The sequence below is a fragment of the Megalops cyprinoides genome, chromosome 2, assembly GCF_013368585.1.
Source record: "Megalops cyprinoides isolate fMegCyp1 chromosome 2, fMegCyp1.pri, whole genome shotgun sequence".
Classification (NCBI taxonomy): Eukaryota; Metazoa; Chordata; class Actinopteri; order Elopiformes; family Megalopidae; genus Megalops; species Megalops cyprinoides.
In genome coordinates, this window is record NC_050584.1 from 41,206,574 (window position 1) to 41,225,757 (window position 19,184).

The window sequence follows — 19,184 nt, forward strand, 5'->3', positions numbered from 1 at the left end:
CTCACAGAGCGCAGAAGCTCACGGAGGAAAGATAGACTGTCCAAAAACACGTGGAGAGAATCCAGGGGATGTTCTCCTCTGCACAGCCAGGCGGGCGCCGGGAACAGCTACCGAAGAACATCTGTGGAACTGGGAGGAGAAGCGTCACAGTGCGTCAGCGTGTAGAGCATCTACACAATGTGTCAATATCTACCGAGTGAATCAGTGTCAGTCCAGTGTGCCATCAGCTACAGAGTGAATCCGTCTTCCCAGCGTGTCAGTATCTACAGTCTCTATCCAGTGTTTCATCATGTACAGAGTGAATCAATCCACCCAGTGTCTCCAGTGTGTCAGGATCTACAGATTGAATCAATCTTTGTGCTGTGTGTCAATATCTGTGGAGTGAATTAACGTCTATCCATTGTGTTGGTATCTACATAGTGTATTAGTGTCTTCAGAGGGCATTAATAATATTTACAGTATGCTACATGTCAGTGTCTGTAAAGTGTGTCAGTATTCGCACAGTGCGCACTGCTGGTTCTGCAAGATTTACTGTCTCTTGCACTACAGTGAGACAGACCCCAACCATATGTAAATGCCCTCCCGCCCCATGTTGAGGAGTGCTATATTTCACCGGCTAACACGGCGCAAGGCTCTCCTCACTTAGATATATTGGTTTGTCTTAGAGGGACATACTGTTCATTGGACATCACAGTTGCTTGGGGCTGGTGAAATATTTGCTCTCGTGGTCGATACCAGTGGCAACAGTGCAGTAGCTTTGGCGTGGGACTTATTACACATCAGGTTTACATGCTATAAATTGCGTGTCTTAATCAATTGTCAGCAGCCTGTGGGGTCACGGGCGAGGGCTGATATTGTAAAACACCCCGCTATTTTCAGCTCCACACTCTCTCTGCAGTCGGTTCTATTTTTGTCCTGTGCTCAGTGGTGCTGCTACCAGGGGAGCGCGATGGAGTCTGCAATTCCTCTGGAACGGCTTTGCAGGCCAAATTAGTGTCGAAGAATTCAGGCCGCCATCAAGAGCCGTGAAAAAACAAAGGCCACCTCAATGCCTTCAGGTCCTTGTCCCTCCAAGGCCTGTGCTCCAGGGGTATGAACAAGCGTTGCTTTTGTTACCCTGTATGTCATTATCTTCACGTATATCTACGGCCGGTGGACAGAACGTGGCTTTCAAGTTCATTTGTGTATCCCTTGGGATCCAACAATAATAATGGATTCCTCTACCATGGATAGAATATACTAATAGGGCTATAGTGTATGAAGCATTTCCATATGAAAAGGAGAAAAGTCTGTGCTTTTTATGTGTTTACATCATTTGCATTTTAGGATAGTAAACTGGATCCCTTTAGTTTCATTTGGAGAATTATCATCATAGGGCTGCATTGTCAGAGACGAGAAAATTTCAGTCAGATTACCACGATAACGCCTGGCATCATATTAATATTGTCTATTTTGCTGTTTTTCATAACAGTCAGATCAGCATTAACGGGAAATACTTCCAGTCAGTGTCGGTGGAATGTGATTTCATAATCAGTTGGAACAATGGGCGCTATGCTAAGTGCCCAAGCACACTCCTGATGGTGTAATGAGATATGGTAAGTGCAGCCGCTGTGATGGTCCTCCTTGAACGGTCTGAAATTGCAAGTCACCACTGAGACTCTGACAGCCCTCTCTCAGACAGTTATGGCCGCGTGGGCGAGTTGTGTAGGAATATGCAGGCAGTCTAAGCAGGGCTATCAGGAGCCACGGCATGTGCCTCACCCTCTTAGCACAGGGTCTGACAGCAGCCTTGAGTTTGGATGGCTGCAATTACTAAACAGCTGCTGGGAAACAGAAAGGCATTATACTGTAGCAGACTGTATGAAGCCTTATAAGGGAAAAAAAAGCTCATCTTACCTTCTGCATTTTGCTTGACTCTGTGTGCATGATACACACGTAGGAGGCAGTAATACATGTTGAATAGTGATTGATTTCTTCTTTACGTGTGTTAAAGCTTAGGTCCTGAAAGTCCCGACGTAGGTCTTTAGATGCACTTTCACTTTTGCTATGATTCTTAGAGAAATTCGGTGTAGGCACCCTCAATTCATACCTTGGCTTAAGATCCTATGATGTATCGCGTCCTGTGAGTGACAGTAATTGCCCCTCTGTGTGCCATACAATCTGGAAGTGGATATCGAGTTGTTTTGAAATTCTCGCCAGCTCGTCTGAGTAAGGTTTCACGAGCGACGAGGGACTGCCAACAGCCATTGAAAAATAACCAGTCAATAATAACAGAGCTCCCCAAAAAATAAAGCATCGGTTTCGTGTGAGTTGTTAAGTGTTTGCTGTAGAACTGCAGCAAAGAGCAACAAAAGAGCCAAGAAATAAGGAAGATAAAAGGCAGAAGGAGGAGCACTTAGCTGAAAATATGTGCAGAAGCTGGGGAGAGCTACCAGTACAAAGAACAGGAGTGCATTAAGTGAAAATACATAGCTGGGCATCTAGATGGACACAGCTGGTGACTGTGTGTGTATCGGAGTAACAGTAGGAGATTTATAACCTTATAGGGCAGCATCAGAGAGCAGTGGGCAGCACCATGTGGCTTCAGACTTGTCCTGGGGTGATTCTGCAACACCAGAAATTATGTACCCCAGCGTTGATGTGTATCATGTGAACTTGCTAGACACTCACTAGACATTTTTCAGAATCTTGGTATGTGTGCTAGGCTCTGGAAGGCAGTCAATCAGAAAATATGTGAAAGTCTTACACCTCTCACCCACCTGGCATGCGGTTGTCACAGAGCTGATACTGATGGCATCTCAGTCCTCTGAGTTTGCCCGTGCCTCCCAGAGGCAAACCATTATGTATTCAAAGAAATCCTTGCCCCACACGCCAGCCAGAAAGATCAGAGATTTCCTGGTCTATCTGCAGCCATCAGCATTGCTCGTAACCCTATTCTAGGGACACAGAGTGTGTACCCACTGGGGTTTGACTTGACTTAACATAACTTCCGAAAAGGTCACTGGCAGCTACTGTTAAAACTGTAAGCACTTTGACTCAGTCTTTGTATTCCCATCAATCTTTAGCTCCTTTTTACACAAGAAATTAATGAGATGGTCGGGGAGTGGAAGAGATGATATGCACATACCAATAAGCAAACAAATAAGCAGTTAGAAACGAGCCTCCTTTAATCAGCCAGTGTGCTGCCCTATTCCTGTTGATAGAGAGAGGAAATTACACCAGAGACCCCAGACTGTGGACATACATCAATGAGCCTGGCTAATGTGATTGTAGGCTGCTAATCAGATTATGGGTTGCTCAAGCTGGCCCGAATTTTTTTTTTTTCCATCCGTCATGGATCAAACGAAAGCAGAGTGTATGGCACTGGGGAGAAAGTCTGTGGATTGTGGGATTAGGGAAGGGTTGGGCACCATTGTTTTCCAGGCATCCTTTGAGGGCTGTGTGGGTGTCAAATCCCTCTGAGCAGTAAGAAACCCTCACTACACCCTTTTCAGAGGTGAAACTTAATTTCCCTTCGGAGTGTTCGCATCCGTGTCCTCAACCAACTGTGTCAGGGGGTACTCGAAGGGCACAATGTCACTTTGTCCCACTGGAAGAGTTCTCAAAGTATTCTAAGCAGCAAATCTACAAGAAACCTAAAAAAATTCTTCATGCTCTCTATCTGTAGAGTGATTCTTCCTCCTTCATGGTCAGGTCATCAAAAATGGCTGTTAAAAATTCACTGACAAAACACATTGGCATCGTCATTGAATGAGGTTCAGGTGCAAAGTACCTCCGTAAGAGTGATGAATCGCCAGGTGCCCGATTTTGGTTGCTCTTGCAGAATTCTGTGGCATTTTTGGGTTAAATAACAAATGCGGCTTGAGATTCAAGGACACTTTGGGGGGGAAAAAATAGAAAGAAAAAGGGCAGTCATAGTATTCTGCATCTCTCCAGGAGAGATGAATAATTAGGCAAGGCTCTATCTAATCTCTGCGCTCGCGATGCGCTTGCTGATGACAGCAATCAATAACCAGAGTGTCAGTTGTGCAGAGTGTGCGTGGTGAATGGCCAGGTTGGTACAGGTTACAATATGGGGGTGGGGGTGGTGGCAGAGATAGTGTAAGGATGAATTATGGGCTTGTCAGTGTCGGGCACAACATTATTACACTACAGCATGGAGAGTGAAAAATCAGTCTTTTTTGTGCTTTGGGTCAGTATATTTCAGGATGACTTGCAGGCTTAATGCACAAATGTACGTAATGCAATAAGGGGTTTGTTATCACAGCTTGTCACTGGGATGTGCAAAGCATCGTCCTGCAAGAAAATTCACAGGTGGGTTAAATGTGTTTTATCTGTGCTATACAAAAGCAGAGCATTAATGGTCCAGAGGTAACAGAATCTGGGGCAGATTCATTAAACGTTTGAGGGGTGTTAAAGGCTTGAGCAACTGGCACAGAACACTAAAAATACTCCAGATATTTAGGCAGTGGAAGGGCTTTGTTGTTTTTGTTTTTTTGGTTTAGCTGCATATGTATCCTTACAGCTGTTCAGATGTGGTCCCTCAAAAAATGAAATTTTGAACTAACGAATAATTATGAAGTAAATCATCAAATAATTTTGTAAGCAGTTGCTTGATTTATAACTACAGGATATTTTTAAAGCGTTGGGAACAGCTGGTGAAAAAAGCTCTAGAAAAGACAGACGCTTCATCACATGCAAAAAGGGGTTGTTTGCATCACTAGCAATTGGCTTACTTGATTTGCACTTTCTCTCCTTTACAAATGCATGGAGTGAAATCACTGGAGAAATACAACTCCTTAAAGCAGGCAATTTCTGTGCTCGCTAATCTCTCCTCGCAGGACCTTGGACTGCACCCTCCACCAGCTTGATTGAGAGCTTCGCACTATGCTCTGAAACCTGTGTGTCCATGGACTCACACAACACGCGTGTCAGATGCTGAGGGAAATTTACTGCGCTTTGCTCCTATTTTTAAACTGATTGTAGGCCTTTGTAATAAATCACACTGGCCTTCATTGTGCCTTGAAGCAATCGACAGGAAGCAGGCACATCTGGGAAGGTGCACAAGTGTGAGACTACGGGGGGGGGGACCCACCCTTTGTGCTCCATGAAGAGGATTCATTGCATCCAGCTCTCGGGATATCGTCAGAGCAGACAAGGCTGGTGCCCCGACCAAGGTCTCCATCAGATTGGCTGTCTTCTCAACGGGGTAATCCCTGCCATGCTTCTGATCGAATCCAGATACCCCAGAGTCTTTATACCTTATCAGGGTTTTCCATAATTCCTGCCTACCTCATAAACTTTAATCGATAGATGCTAAGCAGCTGCTGTTTCTTAATTAAAACTGGTGTGCAGTGGGGCAGCTAGTGTTTAACTCAGAGTGGGCTTTTATAGGTCCTCTGAGGTCCCCCCTCTTTAAGTATTGGCATTAATAACCCATACATTCTTACTGCTGTTATTGTCATTGTGGCTTGGTTGCCTGATTGCGTTTCGAAACTGATTTAATGTTAAGGCGATAAAACTGTCTCCCTTGGTAGTGATTTAAAAGTCTCGCAAGAAATATCTTGTCTCATTGCTTCATACTTTTGAGATCCTCACCTGAGGGGAAGAGTCGGTGGTGTTCTTCAGTTACTGTTACTGTAGGAAAGAGTGCACAGATATTCTTAGGGATTATACATGGGGATTATAGTAGTGGTGTGTTGTGCTGTACTGTGCATGTGTGCTATGATATGAAAAATTGTAGCGCGGATCTTGTTACACAAAGCAAACTTAATGTCCCCCCAGACCAAACATTTTCATATCTGTACATCAATGAAAATTGAGATCCAAAGTGTGCTCAGTACTAACCATTAGTAAATAGTTAGAACTAAACTCTGTGCCAAGGTAGCTGTTTTATTTTTCATCAATGAAAGCACGTGTTGCCCATTCACCCGGGTCTTTCATATGTTTGTAGTTACAGCATATTTTTAAATGTGTTACAGCACATTTTTAAGAGCCATAAATGACTATTCCTGGGGAATCTAGGCTGTAGAGATCACCAGTGAGGAAATTCCCAAGATACTCAGGAGGGTCAGGAGGGCATTAGTAAAGCCAGCAGTAACCTAAAGTGACTCCTCTGCACTTCCTGTCTGCTTAAGACCCGCATATCATTAAGATTTCCCATCTCCGCGAAGGACCCATTTTCTGAAAGGCCGAGGGTTGTATTGTATTCTGACCTTATCACTTCCCCCTTGAGTGGAGAGTGAAAAAAGAAAAAAACTCCTCTCCTTTTTCTTCTCAGACATGCTGTCTTATAGGAGAAAGAGGAGGGGAAGAATATTAGGAGCATCTCATTAGTGACCGAACTGTACAGGGCCCAGTGGGATACAGAATCCTAGCTTATTAACATTGAGAAATGCAGTGAGGACTCCTCTCTCTCTCTCTCTCTCTCTCTCTCTCTCTCTCTCTCTCTCTCTCCCCCCCTCCCCTTCTCCTTCTCCTTCCCAGCCCCTGCTCCCTGTGCCTCATTGTGGAATAAGTTGTTCTGCTAATAATGGGATCTAATACATTCATAAATCATGGTGATTGATGAGCACCTACTGCTAAAGTTCATTGTGCATTCCGCTTGCCTGGTCTCCTATAGCCCCCCACATACCCGCACACGCACACGCACACGCACACGCACACGCACACACACATACAAACACATACTCCCAACTCCTTTCCCTCAGTACCTCCCAGACTGGCTTTCTCTTTTTTCTCTCTCTCTCTCTCTCTGCCTCTTTCTCTCTCACATCCAGGCATTCACATACTCCCGTCCATTCACTGTTCCTCTCCTCCTTATCACCTCACACGGCCCTTTCAGGTATTTAGTTTTAATTTTATCCTGCCCTGATTGCATGTGTCAGTCCCAGCTCTGCCCCCTGTCACCTTGAGCTGGGAGTCGTTCCTCTGCTTTTTGCTGAGGGCACTGAAGTGACAGTGAGGGGCTCATCTGTGCAGTAATGTGGTGGGATTTCTCCCAGGCGTGACACCTCAGATGTGGAGGGCAGTCAGTCACACACAGTAATGGCTCTGGTTGGACGGGATGGGATGGGTCCCCTGTTCCCCGTCCCCGTCCCCATCCCTGTCCAGGTCCACTCTGGACCAGGCTGTAAGTCCGTAGCACTCATAGGGGACATCTTGCATGAAATACAGGTAATAAATGATTTCAGTTAATTTTTTTTTTTTTTTTTAATTACAGCTCATTTTTCTGCCAGTTTCCATCCTCCACTAATTGCAGTTACATTTGTGTCTCTGGGAGGAAATCAATAGAGCACTCACAGGTCAATATAGGGTGGAAAGTAAGAGAATGGACCTAGGGGTTTTTGTCAGACCCACTAAATGTTGGATGGGATCACAAAGCAGGCCTGGGAGTACTGTATTTCAGCTGTTCCATTTTGACAGGTATATTACTGCTGGACATGAACAAAAAGCTGTTAAACTCGTTATTGAAAAAGTCATGCGCACAAGGTTTGTAATTGCTGATTCTTGGCTGAGAGAGAAGTGTCTTCTATTTTTTGCTACAAAAATAGAAAGGTTGGCTCTGATTTTGTGCCCTTTTGAGTTTAAAATAAAAGCTCAGTATTTTTCTCCCAACGTGACTGGATTCATATCTATTTGTGCATTACACACATACATGCTAATTTTCAGTAATCATTGGCCCGATTAATGGAGGAATAAATGCACAAAAATATTATGTAATTATGTTGTCAATGGATTTTCAGTTATGTTCACTCTCAAGATTCAAGCACATTATATTTAAATGAATGATTCATGAGAATGAGCAAGTGAAGGAGTTTGTGTGCTCCATTAGATTAAAATGATTCCATTTAAATATTGGGTGTGTATTTTTCTATCAAAGGAGGAGAATTTCAGCAAACACTATTTTTAAAGTCTTTCGTGACCAACCTTTACAGTGAATAGGGAGAAGACTTTGCTTGAGGAAAACTCAAATCTGGCTGTGTTGTTAATGAATTTGTAAATTACAAATTATTAATCACAATTAACATAGCTTTTCCCTGTAGGCCTTCATGTTGATTCATTGTTGAAAGTTTAGTGTTGTAGTATCTTTTATGGAATAACCTCAGTTGCATTCACTTGTCCATGCTGCTTTGATGATGACAATAATGATGATGATATTAATGACTTATTGTTGTATGGTAAAATATGATGGGTATGGTCAAGGTATATTAAAACACTACCATTTACCAAACAGTAAATGACGCTGTGGCAGTGACCACTCAGTACAGTATACCATAGGGTCTTATTATTTTATGAAATAGAATGTATTCATACTTTTTTTTCTCAGCTCTGTGTGTGTTCCCTGTTCTGTTCAGGAAACAGTATGAACCCTTCTAACAGGCTTTAAAAGCTTATATACTGAATTTAAGCAGTCTGATATGTCATTCCTTACTTATCTGGAGCATGACGCGCTAGATGTGTCCTGTTTGTTTTGTGTACCTCCATTTAGGGGCGAGGCCTGGCATCCGCAGGCCTGCTGTCTTTATCTCACCCTAACCCCTCTCTCTGTGTTCTCCACAGCTCAAGAGCAACATTCAGGTCCTGAATCTGCAAGTCAATCACGATGCCAGCGAGTAAGTGCGCCCCCCTCCACTGTCACTCTGATAGCATTCTCTCAGACGCTCAGCCTCGAAAGGAGAGGCATATGCTTGCCCCCACGGCTTGCACCCTCCTCAGTTAATTATTTATCTCCTCTTTCATCCCAGCCAAACACCACAGTCACAATCCGCTGCCTTCATCTCAGCCACAGCTCCCCTGTGCCCTTGCATATATGCAGAGACCGGGTCACGTGTTGGTGTTTTCAACCGCCCCTGCTCCAGTCCTGTTCTCACAGGGCTTCAGTGTGGAGAGGTGAATGAATTCTGCTCGTTAGCATTCCAGTCCAGCGCCCGCTTCCTTCTCATAGGCTCACTGTTTCCTGATTTATAAATCTGCCTTAATCATTATCAAGTTGCCATGAGCTCTCAAGTGTGACCTTTGAGTCATCATAATATATACAGCGAAACAGTCAACACTCACAGCCTCCGTGTATTCCTGGAAAAAAAAGGGCAGCATATAATTCAGCCAGCCGTGGTAAGTCTGCCATTACCCTGTGATGAGAAGGCAGCGCAGCCCGTTTCCTGTCGAGCGATCACCTGTGGTGTAACTGCTGTCTCGCTAACTGGCCTCTGATCAGTCGTGCCTTTTTGGGGCGCAGTAGGGTGTGTGCTGTTGCCTGCCTGTTTGGGGAGCCAGGTCCACTTTTTAATGCATGGCACTGGACCTGCCCCGCTGGACCTTGACTGTGCAGAACAAGCGGGATGAGTCAGAGGATGAGAACCCCCCCCCCCCCCCCCCCCCCCCGCAACTGCCCATCCCACGGGCCGCTCGTTACAAACGAGCATGGAGGCAGGCATTTGCTGCCCAAGATTAAAACCGAAGAGGCCCGCTGACAATCCTGGGTGGCATTTGTGCTGAAATGTCACAGCTGAGTGTTTTGTGTGTCATTTGCCGCAAGGAGGGTCCTGGTGAATGCGTGATGAGCGGCCCTCTCGGTTTGGCAGCCCCGCGCCTCCCGCCTGCGATGGCATCTCAGAGGGCGGGCATCCTCTCAGCTCTCTGACCTCCCATTCGGACCCCATTCAGCTGGCTTTCAGACTCGCACTGCATCCAGCTGAGGGGCTAAATGCTAAGCTCTCAAGGAACAGTGTAAAAGCACGGAGACCAGGGCGCCATTCAAGGCCCATGAAATATCCCAACCGACCGTCTGTGGGGAAGAACAAATCCCTTTCAATTTTGCACTGGCCACACGGATTCCAGCACATGCACTCTGACACGAAGCAGCTTCTCAGACACGTTTGTCTCCCTAGCTTCCATTGATTTCTGCTGATTTCGAGGTGCGTCAGAGTTTGCATGGGGTTTTTTTTTTTTTGAATGCGCTGGACGTGGCCAGAGCCGGCCGCGCTGCGCGAGGCTGTGGTTGACTGAGCACAGAGTCGATACCCCGGCACCAGGGCTGGGCTGCACCACGCAGGGCACCAGTGAGGGGCGCTTCTGGCTCGCTGCGCATAGAGGACGGCCTGCCGAAGCCCCCCGCCGGAGAGCATCGATCCCCCTCCTGCAAACAGCAGGGTTAGACCGGGTCAACCCCACACCACAGTCTGCGCTGCGTTAGAAGATCTGAAAAAACATTAAGGCAAAAACCTACTGTTGTGCACATTTAAGTACCACAGTACCGAAAGCCAGAGCCAAACATTAATGTACCCCAAACCCAGGAGGCCAGACCCAGTATTTCAACAGAACAACCTTGTGTACACAGCATATCAGGGGAAAGGACACCTTTTAACTATGGAGGGACTGAGAGGGAATACACTTGTGCCGATACTGTAAGCAGCACTCAGGAAAGATGAGGTGGAAGAGGAGTTATTCTTGGTGGCCAGTTGCCCCTCAGACCCATGCTGTAAATATCTCTGGGAGAGGACGGGATTTATCCTGACAGGAGTGGCTCTGACAGGGCGAGCAGGGAGAGAGGCCCCTGTGCCACCCAGGCTGCGGACACGCAGCTCAGACTGACAGCCGTCCACATCCTCCTGACACCTCTCTCACCGAGAGGCAGGCCGACGCGGACGCAGGGAGGGCGCGTTTCCAAAATAAAGAGCACGGGGGCCTGCCGCACGGCTCTGCTCAAAAAAAAAAAAAAAAAAACATCCTGAGACGCATCAATATTTCAGACGCTGTCAGTTAATGTGCAGGACGGGTCCTCGTCCGAGTTGTCAGCCGTGTCAGGCTGCTTCTCTGCAGCTCTCCTCCTCCCGCCCCGTTACTCACCACGCACAACTTATGTCTTGGAGCCTCCAGAAGCGAGGTAATTAACAGCTCAAAAAGCCCTTATTAGAATATCTAAATAAATGATGAGGCTGCAGCAGCTCTCCCTTGACCACGAATGTGCAGACGTTTCCCAGGCAGCTCTCCCAGGCTCGGGCAGTGGAAGTAACAGTGCCCCGTCTGTGGGGGGGGAAAGCGCAATATTAATAACCCTGAATGACAAGCGCACTACCAGGCGCTTTTTAGAGCTCGGCTTTTACGGAGCGTCCCCCCGCGGGAGGGCATGCGGAATTTTGTCACTCTGCCCCGTGTGAGCAAAATCATGTCACAACCAGGAGGGTCACAGGGGAGCACCTGTAGCTCCAGTTTGTCCTTGCCGGGCAAAGTCAAGCCATTATCCCCCTGCAGCCCGAACCCATTAAATCACAGCTCCTAGGGAGGATTTGGGTGGCAAAGACCCAGACTAATGAGGATAATGTGTATGTACACTGATAGCAAAATTGCCACCAATGTTTTTTCTTTTCATCTGAGGTCGGCACCCATTTTGCATTTTTAAAGCCCTCCGTGGTTTAGACACCCAGACCGGTGCTGCTAAGCCTGCAATATGTTTTCTCATCTAACAGATAAAATATTGAAAGAGGCAGATGCATAGCACCGAATGCCGTTGGTTGTACGAATGCGTACGCACATCAGTCAAAGTCATTTCGACGGCTGCTGCCTTGTTTTTTTTTTTTTTCTTTTCGTCCCATCGTACCTCGTTCTCTGCTATTAATTGAATGTGACTTACCTGTGAAATGATTCTTGGGTGTTTTTCAGTCTCAGATGGGCTGAGAAATGGAAAGGGGGGAGTCAGTCTTCAGGGGAATGAGATGTTATTACCCTAAGCAGCGGCCTGACTTTGTTGCTGGCGACGAGCTGTGAGCTGAGCTGCTAACCATGTTTCCCCTACGCAGGCGGCCGGACACAGTGAAGCAGAAAAACGCCTTTCCTCCCAATTTCATCCATTCCCTGGACTCCACGCACATGATGCTGACCGCACTGCACTGCTACAGGTAGGGGGCACGCCTCACTGTCCGACCCACGCTTCAGCTGCCATTAATAACCTGCTTTATTAAAGTGACTGTCTCCGTTTATGCAACTCACCGCTGTGTGCACCAGTCAATTGTGGATTTTATTCAATGCTTTCATTATTCATTTATTCATATGTTATTTTTTTTCCAATGGGCAGTGTGCTGCTCAGAGTCTTAGAGCCTCTTGTACATGCTCCCTTCCCACACCCTACATTACGTTACATTACATAACGTGTATTTAGCAGACGCTCTTATCCAGAGCGACTTCCAGCATAATAGAAGTAAGTGTATGCGGTCAAGTTAAATGAGCGACATAACTCTAAATGCTGTGGTGGTACCTCTGATTCTCCCTGCCATTTTTTTTTTTTCCAGTGCGGGGCTGACCTTCGTCTCCGTCCACGACTGTTTCTGGACCCACGCCGTCACCGTGGACACCATGAACAAGGTATGCCCAACACAATGTCCTTAAGAGGTGCCCTGTCAACCAGAAGTGTCCTTGATAAACAGGACAGCAGTTTCCCATTGCCTAGTGCGATGTACTTGACAGTTCAGCTCTGTCCCTGGGGGCCACAGTCAATTATGCTACACCACTGCCTGGCCATTTACACATTGCTTTACAGCTGTTGCAAGTTGCTGCTGCCATATGCTTGAGAGGTAGATCATGTCTGAATGGTTCATTATGAAATATGAATTGCCGTGTTGGGTTTTCCCAGGTTTCTCTGGGTTGTCAATAAGATTAAATCGAGGTGATTGGTTTTTGTTGAGCGCAAAATTACTGTAATGCGATTGGGCTGCATTACCTTATGGTTGAATAGAACTGCAATTTGCATTCTGGCTCTGAGCAGTAAATGGTATAAAATCAGCTTGTTTGCGGTGAAGTTATTTCGTATTAAATCTAAATCAATACTTTAAACTCTACACAGACAGTTGTCCAGAAGGGCAGGAGTGGTGCTTTGAATAATTTGGTCAATGTTCTGTCTCTGTGTGATGAAGACTATAGCAGCACATCAACCTTCTTGAAAGTTAACGATTTGTTTTTTGCTCCAGGGGTGCGGTAAATTGCTCCAACAAGGGGGGGGGGGCGAGTTAATGACCCAGCCAGTCCCATTTCTAGCCTGTAACCCACCCCTCCCACCTTCCTTTCCCTGTGGAGATCGGTCTCCAATCTGCGCAGACACCCTTCTGTTCCCACTTCCCACACGACTGAGGGCTCGCTCAGGCAGCCAGACAGGCCCAGCGAGAGCATCCAGGGAAACGCGGCGAAGCGCTGTGCTCCCGTGGTAACCGCCGTGCTCGGAGGCGTGTCGCTAAATAGCGGGCGGCTGTTGCTTCGTTTCAGGTTTGCCGGGAGCAGTTCGTGGCCCTGCACAGCCAGCCCATCCTGCAAGAGCTGTCCAGATTCCTGCTGCAGAAATACGGCGCCGGCCTACCGTGAGTCTCAGTGAATGCACATCTGTCCGCTCAGTGAACGCTCCGCTGCTGCGAGTAGCACAAGCCACGCCTCACACAGTCACATGCACAGTGTACCACAGAATCACTGTATATGCTTTCTACACACAGGTGCACTTTATTAGGTAACAGGAATATCCCATGTTCACTTGCAGACAAGACACAAAAGTATGAACGATGCATCAACATTCATAAATAGTCCCTCGTACAAGGATTTTAGATGCACGCAGGATAACAGAGAGATGATGTCGGACCCTCCCTGAGGATGGCGTCCCTCGAGTGCATGCTCTCAGCCCAGTCCTCTCCAGCCTCCTTAATATTTCAGTGTCTCTAATGAGTTAAAGTAAATTATTGAGCTGTTAGATCATTGCTGTCAAAGGAGGGCATCGTCAGTCAAAAAAGCTGCAAAAGGAGAAGCTGTGAACACAGGGGGAGAGTGTTCTTACCTGTATAATCACAAGTAGGAACTCTTTGCTTTAAGTAACTTTTAATGGGATGACCATTAGTATGGGGCATCCACAGGGAGCTCACTGTGTACCCTGGCGGAAAGGAGATCCAAGCCCAGGTGGAGGCCTCTACAGCATGACCTGCTGGCTTGTTAAGGAGATTTGGGAAGGAGGCAAATGTGCTGTGTGATTGTAGTTGTTGTTGTTGTTGTTGTTGTTTTGTTCTTTTGAATGACCTGCATGTCGGGTAAAGCGCACCACTGAAGCGGTCCTTTTGCTTTGTAATTGGACCCACAAGGCAGCTTGCATCCCCCGAGTCCCAGCATGGCCATTACTACTCTTCAGTTGTGTTGATGGTGGAGTTGGAGCTTGGGGACATAATGCAGACCCAGCACCCTTCCACTTTGCCGGCAGGGATAGAAATGCGCTTCACATCGTTAAAACAAAGAGCACAGAAATCCCAACTTTAATGACTTTTCTTCCAGGAACGATAGGAGAAACAAGAAGTTTCTGGAGTACAGGAGGATGCTGATGCTGCTGTCTAAAGTTCCCCAGACTGGTAGGTGTTTCGGAACTCCATGGTCTGCGCCCTCGCCCGTTCCTCGGGGTCTGCGGTCGTTGCGGCGGAAGGGCTCACGTTTCCTATGCGCTCAGTTTGTTGCGGTGAACAATGTGACAGTGAGCAGAGTTCTGTGAAAGCTTTGGCACTTACACAACCGGCATTTCACTTAATCAGTCGGCAGGTTTTTGGCATCACCAGGTAGTTAATTCATTGTAAAGTGATGATCGTTAATCGTGTTGCATGTTTTATCCTCTGATGTAACTGCAGCTGATGTGATCTGCTGTCTCCTGCACACCTCCAGTTGGCCTCTGTAACAGAGCGTTATTAAGCCCATTGCGCTAAAAGACCAGCCACTGGTTTCATTAACAATATACTCAACACAAGGGGGATCTATGACTGTTGTCGATTAATTATTATTTAAGCTAAACATAATTTCATACATTGCTGTGCTGTAGTTTACTCCACCCTTGCACGAGTACAGTCAGTATGTATGTGACAAAACCACCCTGACTCTTTGGCTTTGTTGTGCAGTGTTTAAAGGAGGTAATAAAGTATTAAAAAAGTTACTAAGTAAATCAGGTAACATTAATGCCTACGCAAGGTCACTACTTCTGCGAAATGTGTGCATGATTTGGCAGTGATCACATTTTGCTCATTTTAAAATGACTGCCCTGAAAGGTTGCATTGGTATTCTGCTACAGTGCTGCCGCTAATGAAATGGGTTTTGAGATGGGGACCGCGCGAGTTAGCTGTCCTCTGTGTGCTAGCTCACTGATGCTGCCCTGCTGCGTGCCGCTCTCCTCCCCAGCAGAACTAGGTGACAAAAGGCACCTTCAAAGACTCTGTCGGGGAAATGCCATTTTAAAGGCCTACCATTCTACATATTCAGCATGCAAACGGGTAATAACAAATGAGTCGACTAGGTATTTGTGAGGGAAGCACTTAAAAAAAATGTGTAGAGATTTTAATGTGTTTTCATTGATGTCTGTTATTTAACTGGGAGGGATTCTCAGCAAAAGAGACATTTCTGCGAAAAGGGATCTCTTAGTCAGTGGGATTTAGCAAGCCACAGTGGGTCAGGATGGTCTCTGTTGTGATCAAAGCTGTACCCCAGCTGTCAGCCTGGTGGATTCAGTGTTCGCAGATGTGCGTACACACACACACAGATCTGCAGAGGGTCTCATACTTCTGTATTTCAGTCAGCATACAGGTTTAATGTATCGCAAGCCAGAAAGTACTTAAAAAAGGTAAACAAAAATAAAAACATTAACCCACGGCAACAGGCAGATTTAAGATTAGAGAGATGGGGAATTTGTGAAGTTGTTTTGTGGTTGCTCTGGTATGGGCAAATGTAGCAGTTATGTGATAGGAAGGCATCAAGGATAGAACAGTTCAAAAGGAAAGTTAAAAATTTCAAGTAGGTAAACAACAGATAAGCACATGATTCAGTAAATTATTCCAGCTGTTTCTTTACTGAATGGTCTACAGGGAAATGCAGCCACAATCTGAATTGCTCCGTTCCACAAAGAGTGCTGCCTTAAGCCTCATTTAAAGCACTTCCTGGAGTTGAACATGGTAAGCACCGGTTTCAGTCCACGCAGCTATCCGAATATCGGATATTGTAGTTCCCGCTCAGGAGCCCCAGCAGGACAAACGCAGAATCTTCTTTTTTAAAGGTGTCAGATGTAATGGGCTTTAGTGTGTTTAAGGGTGCAGTTGTCTTGCAGAGGTACAGCGTGAAACATGATTCACCCTGACACAGCTCTGATAGCTGTCTCAGCACCCAGGGGCTCCCAGGCAAACCTGTGACTCTTTCTGCCCTATTTGCACAGCCATGACAATGAGCTTGTTTTCTGTATGGAATTTTTCTTTTCTTATCCTAAGGATTTTTTTCCACTCCCTATGAAGATCCACCTCATGCTTATTTTGTGATGGTAATATGTCATATAGTAGTACAGGAGTAGTGTAGTTCATTGAATATTCCCACCACAGCACCTGACCACGCACTTCATATTGCTTTGTGGCTTGATTTGTTTAGATTAAATACTCAAATTAAAATTTTACCTGTACCTATCTCAAATCACAGCCATTCCAAATGCAGCAGTTGGTGGCTATACAAAAATACCCAAGGAAAGCGTTCCCTGGGAAAAGGTGGCTGGAGTGGCACAGAGGAGGGTTTGACTACGTCGTTCTCCTGTTACGAACGAACTCCTCCCTGGCAGCTTCAGCATTTATTGACCTGTGAGCCCCTTCGCAGAGATGTCAGGAGAGAACTGCGGGCAGTCTCTCACAGGTGTTCATTCAGTGAGGTCCCCCTCAGAGACATTATGTGAGAGCACCTGGAACACAAGCACAGGTGCCCCAGTGAGAGCACTGTGTATTTCCGGCTCAGGGGAGTTATGGGATTGGCAGTAGGTGCAGCAGTGCAGCACAGTGTATCCTTCTGGAAACTTCAGACTGCACTTCAGATCAGAGCCATTTAAACTGGAGTCAGACCTCTGCTCGGTTGTTACCAAGACACAGGTCTAAAGAATAGACCAGATTGTGGGACAATCTGGCAGACAGATTACTGACAGTGTCCACTGTTGCTGCCTGTCAAGTCAGCACGCAGTTGCAGTTAACAGGCTCGTTCAGTGTGTTGTTGAGCCCATTGCAGTAATAACATTGGGTGTTGTTACCAAAGTGATTATCCCCAGATCTGATTTTCTAATGATCTGTGAAAAGACCTTTAAAGGGCCCAGACTTTGCTTCGCAACAGAAATGAATGTGTAATGAACTGCTTCCAGGACAGTTAGCTGAGCCTGAACATGACAAATGGTGTTATAGTGATTCTGAAAACTGATTATAGTAGCAATTGCTTACTCTCTCAGTTGGCCTTTTTGTATCACGCTAGTCCCTAAAAGAGATTCTTAACAGTGTGTTGTCTTTCTTCAGGGGATTTTGACCTTCAGAGGGTGAAGGAATCCACTTATTTCTTCAGCTGAGTTGAACAGCGGATGGAGAAAATGGCTCAGACTGACGGACTGACGCGGGCAGCCTTGTCTTTTTCAGCCATCAAAGGATTGATCCTGCTCTGTGCAGCACACAATGAGGAAACCCGCGAACTCGATAAGCTGGTCTCTGAAGAGGCAGGCTTTACCGGGGCGGGAACTGGCTGGCTCCAGAAGCCCTCTCTCACCGCTCTACATGTTTTGGCTTCCATTACAAAAGCACACGAATGCGCGCGCGTGTGCGTTTGTGTGTGCGTGTACACGCACGCCGGTCCTGCCCTCTGCGTGAACGCTTCCTCCACGCTGTGAGCCGGAGTCCCTGGGGCGGAGGGCAGGAAGGAGCGAGCGTACTGAGGGGGCCGCTCTCGCCGCGGGGGCTCAATCCCACCGACTAACACCGCGGCGATTAACCGCACGATCCTGGCTCTCATCGATCCCGGGACGACCTGCCCAGAGAGATGCCCATTCTGACATTTAAGCTCAGACTTGATTTACTTCAGAGGTTTCTGGTGGAGACAGTTCGTCTACACGCACGGCGTGGGTAGGGCCATCAACGCCCACCTGCCCTTTGAATGTGATACGGTTCTGTGGTTTCTTTTTTTTCCTTTTCTTGTGCAAAAGCCATTATGCACTTTTCAAAATGGGTAAATATTTTTCATGTACACCAGAATGAGATGTTTTTGGGTAAAAATAAATAAATAAATATATCATGCTTTTAAATGTGTGCCAGAAAATACTGATGTCTGTAGACCAGACATCAGTGCATTATCTGTAATCCTATGATTTATTATCTCTAATCCTGCACTTTCAGTGCTGTATACGTAACCTTACATCATATGTCAATACAGGGTAACATTTCAAATGATTATGTTTTGTTAGATAACCATTTCTGCAAATAATTTATATACGCAATTTGCAATTAGATGTTAGGGTTGTACACACACGGAGAAATTGTGCCAGATTACATAATATGGGGACTAAAAGATGCACATTTCAGATTGAATGGTGCTGATTAGGAAGAAATGGCTGCAGATTCTTCTAAAAATAGTTATTCACTCAAGATTTTTTTTGATGGATACCTTCTGCTGGATACCTTACCATTATCAGTAATACAGTTTTGCTGGGTGAAGTGGGCAGTTGCCTGCACACACTGCATGGTGCAGTATGGTCAATAATACATTAAACACCTGATGAAATAGATCTTCACTTAAATATGTATAAAAATAGCAGAAGTGTTGCTGAAATGTTTGACCATCAGCTGAGATGATGATGAGATGGAAGTGAGTCGTTGTTAAACTCGGAGCGCAGAAAAGGTAGGTAATCTTTTTGTTCCCTTTGTTACTCAGGGCGATTTGTGTCTGTCAGAAACAGTCAGACTTACACTCTCATTTGCTGTGCGTTGACTTTGATTTCTAAAGAGTAAGGATTGCGTGCTGCGGCAGATATGTTGTACGGTGCCGTTCTGAAATTTAAGCAGGAGAGACACGTTGCTGAGTTTGTGTAGGGGTCACACACATTGACCTGTTACGAGACTACAACAAGAAATGGATGATGTTAAGTAGCGCACATTTTCTCCACCGCAACATTCCTGAGTTAATGCATTTATTGCAGTGCAGCAACTGATTTAACCTCCTGAATGTGGACTGACGTGAGGATAAAGTGATGGGTTTCATGTGAACGTGCAGCATAGCCAGACACCCTTACCTTTTCACTGCAGCGGACGTTGACACCAGCTGTTTCCGGAAATGTAAAGCAGTTTACCTTTGCTGTGTCTACACTAAGGTATGGCTTAAGAGAATTTGTTTGCAGAGAGCTCTGAAAA

The 19,184-nt window shown here is 46.1% G+C and overlaps 1 protein-coding gene across 1 annotated transcript in view; it reads left to right on the forward strand.

The window, feature by feature from the left end:
* polrmt (polymerase (RNA) mitochondrial (DNA directed)) overlaps positions 1 to 18,024 on the forward strand; it is a 49,080-nt gene extending 31,056 nt beyond the window's left edge. The window contains exons 16-21 of the mRNA XM_036521317.1: positions 8,563 to 8,615; positions 11,799 to 11,897; positions 12,288 to 12,360; positions 13,255 to 13,346; positions 14,296 to 14,369; positions 17,307 to 18,024. Coding sequence (XP_036377210.1) covers positions 8,563 to 8,615; positions 11,799 to 11,897; positions 12,288 to 12,360; positions 13,255 to 13,346; positions 14,296 to 14,369; positions 17,307 to 17,356 — 441 coding nt within the window. The 3' untranslated portion in view covers positions 17,357 to 18,024. The remainder of the gene's footprint in view (positions 1 to 8,562; positions 8,616 to 11,798; positions 11,898 to 12,287; positions 12,361 to 13,254; positions 13,347 to 14,295; positions 14,370 to 17,306) is intronic.
* Positions 18,025 to 19,184: the final 1,160 nt, after the last annotated feature.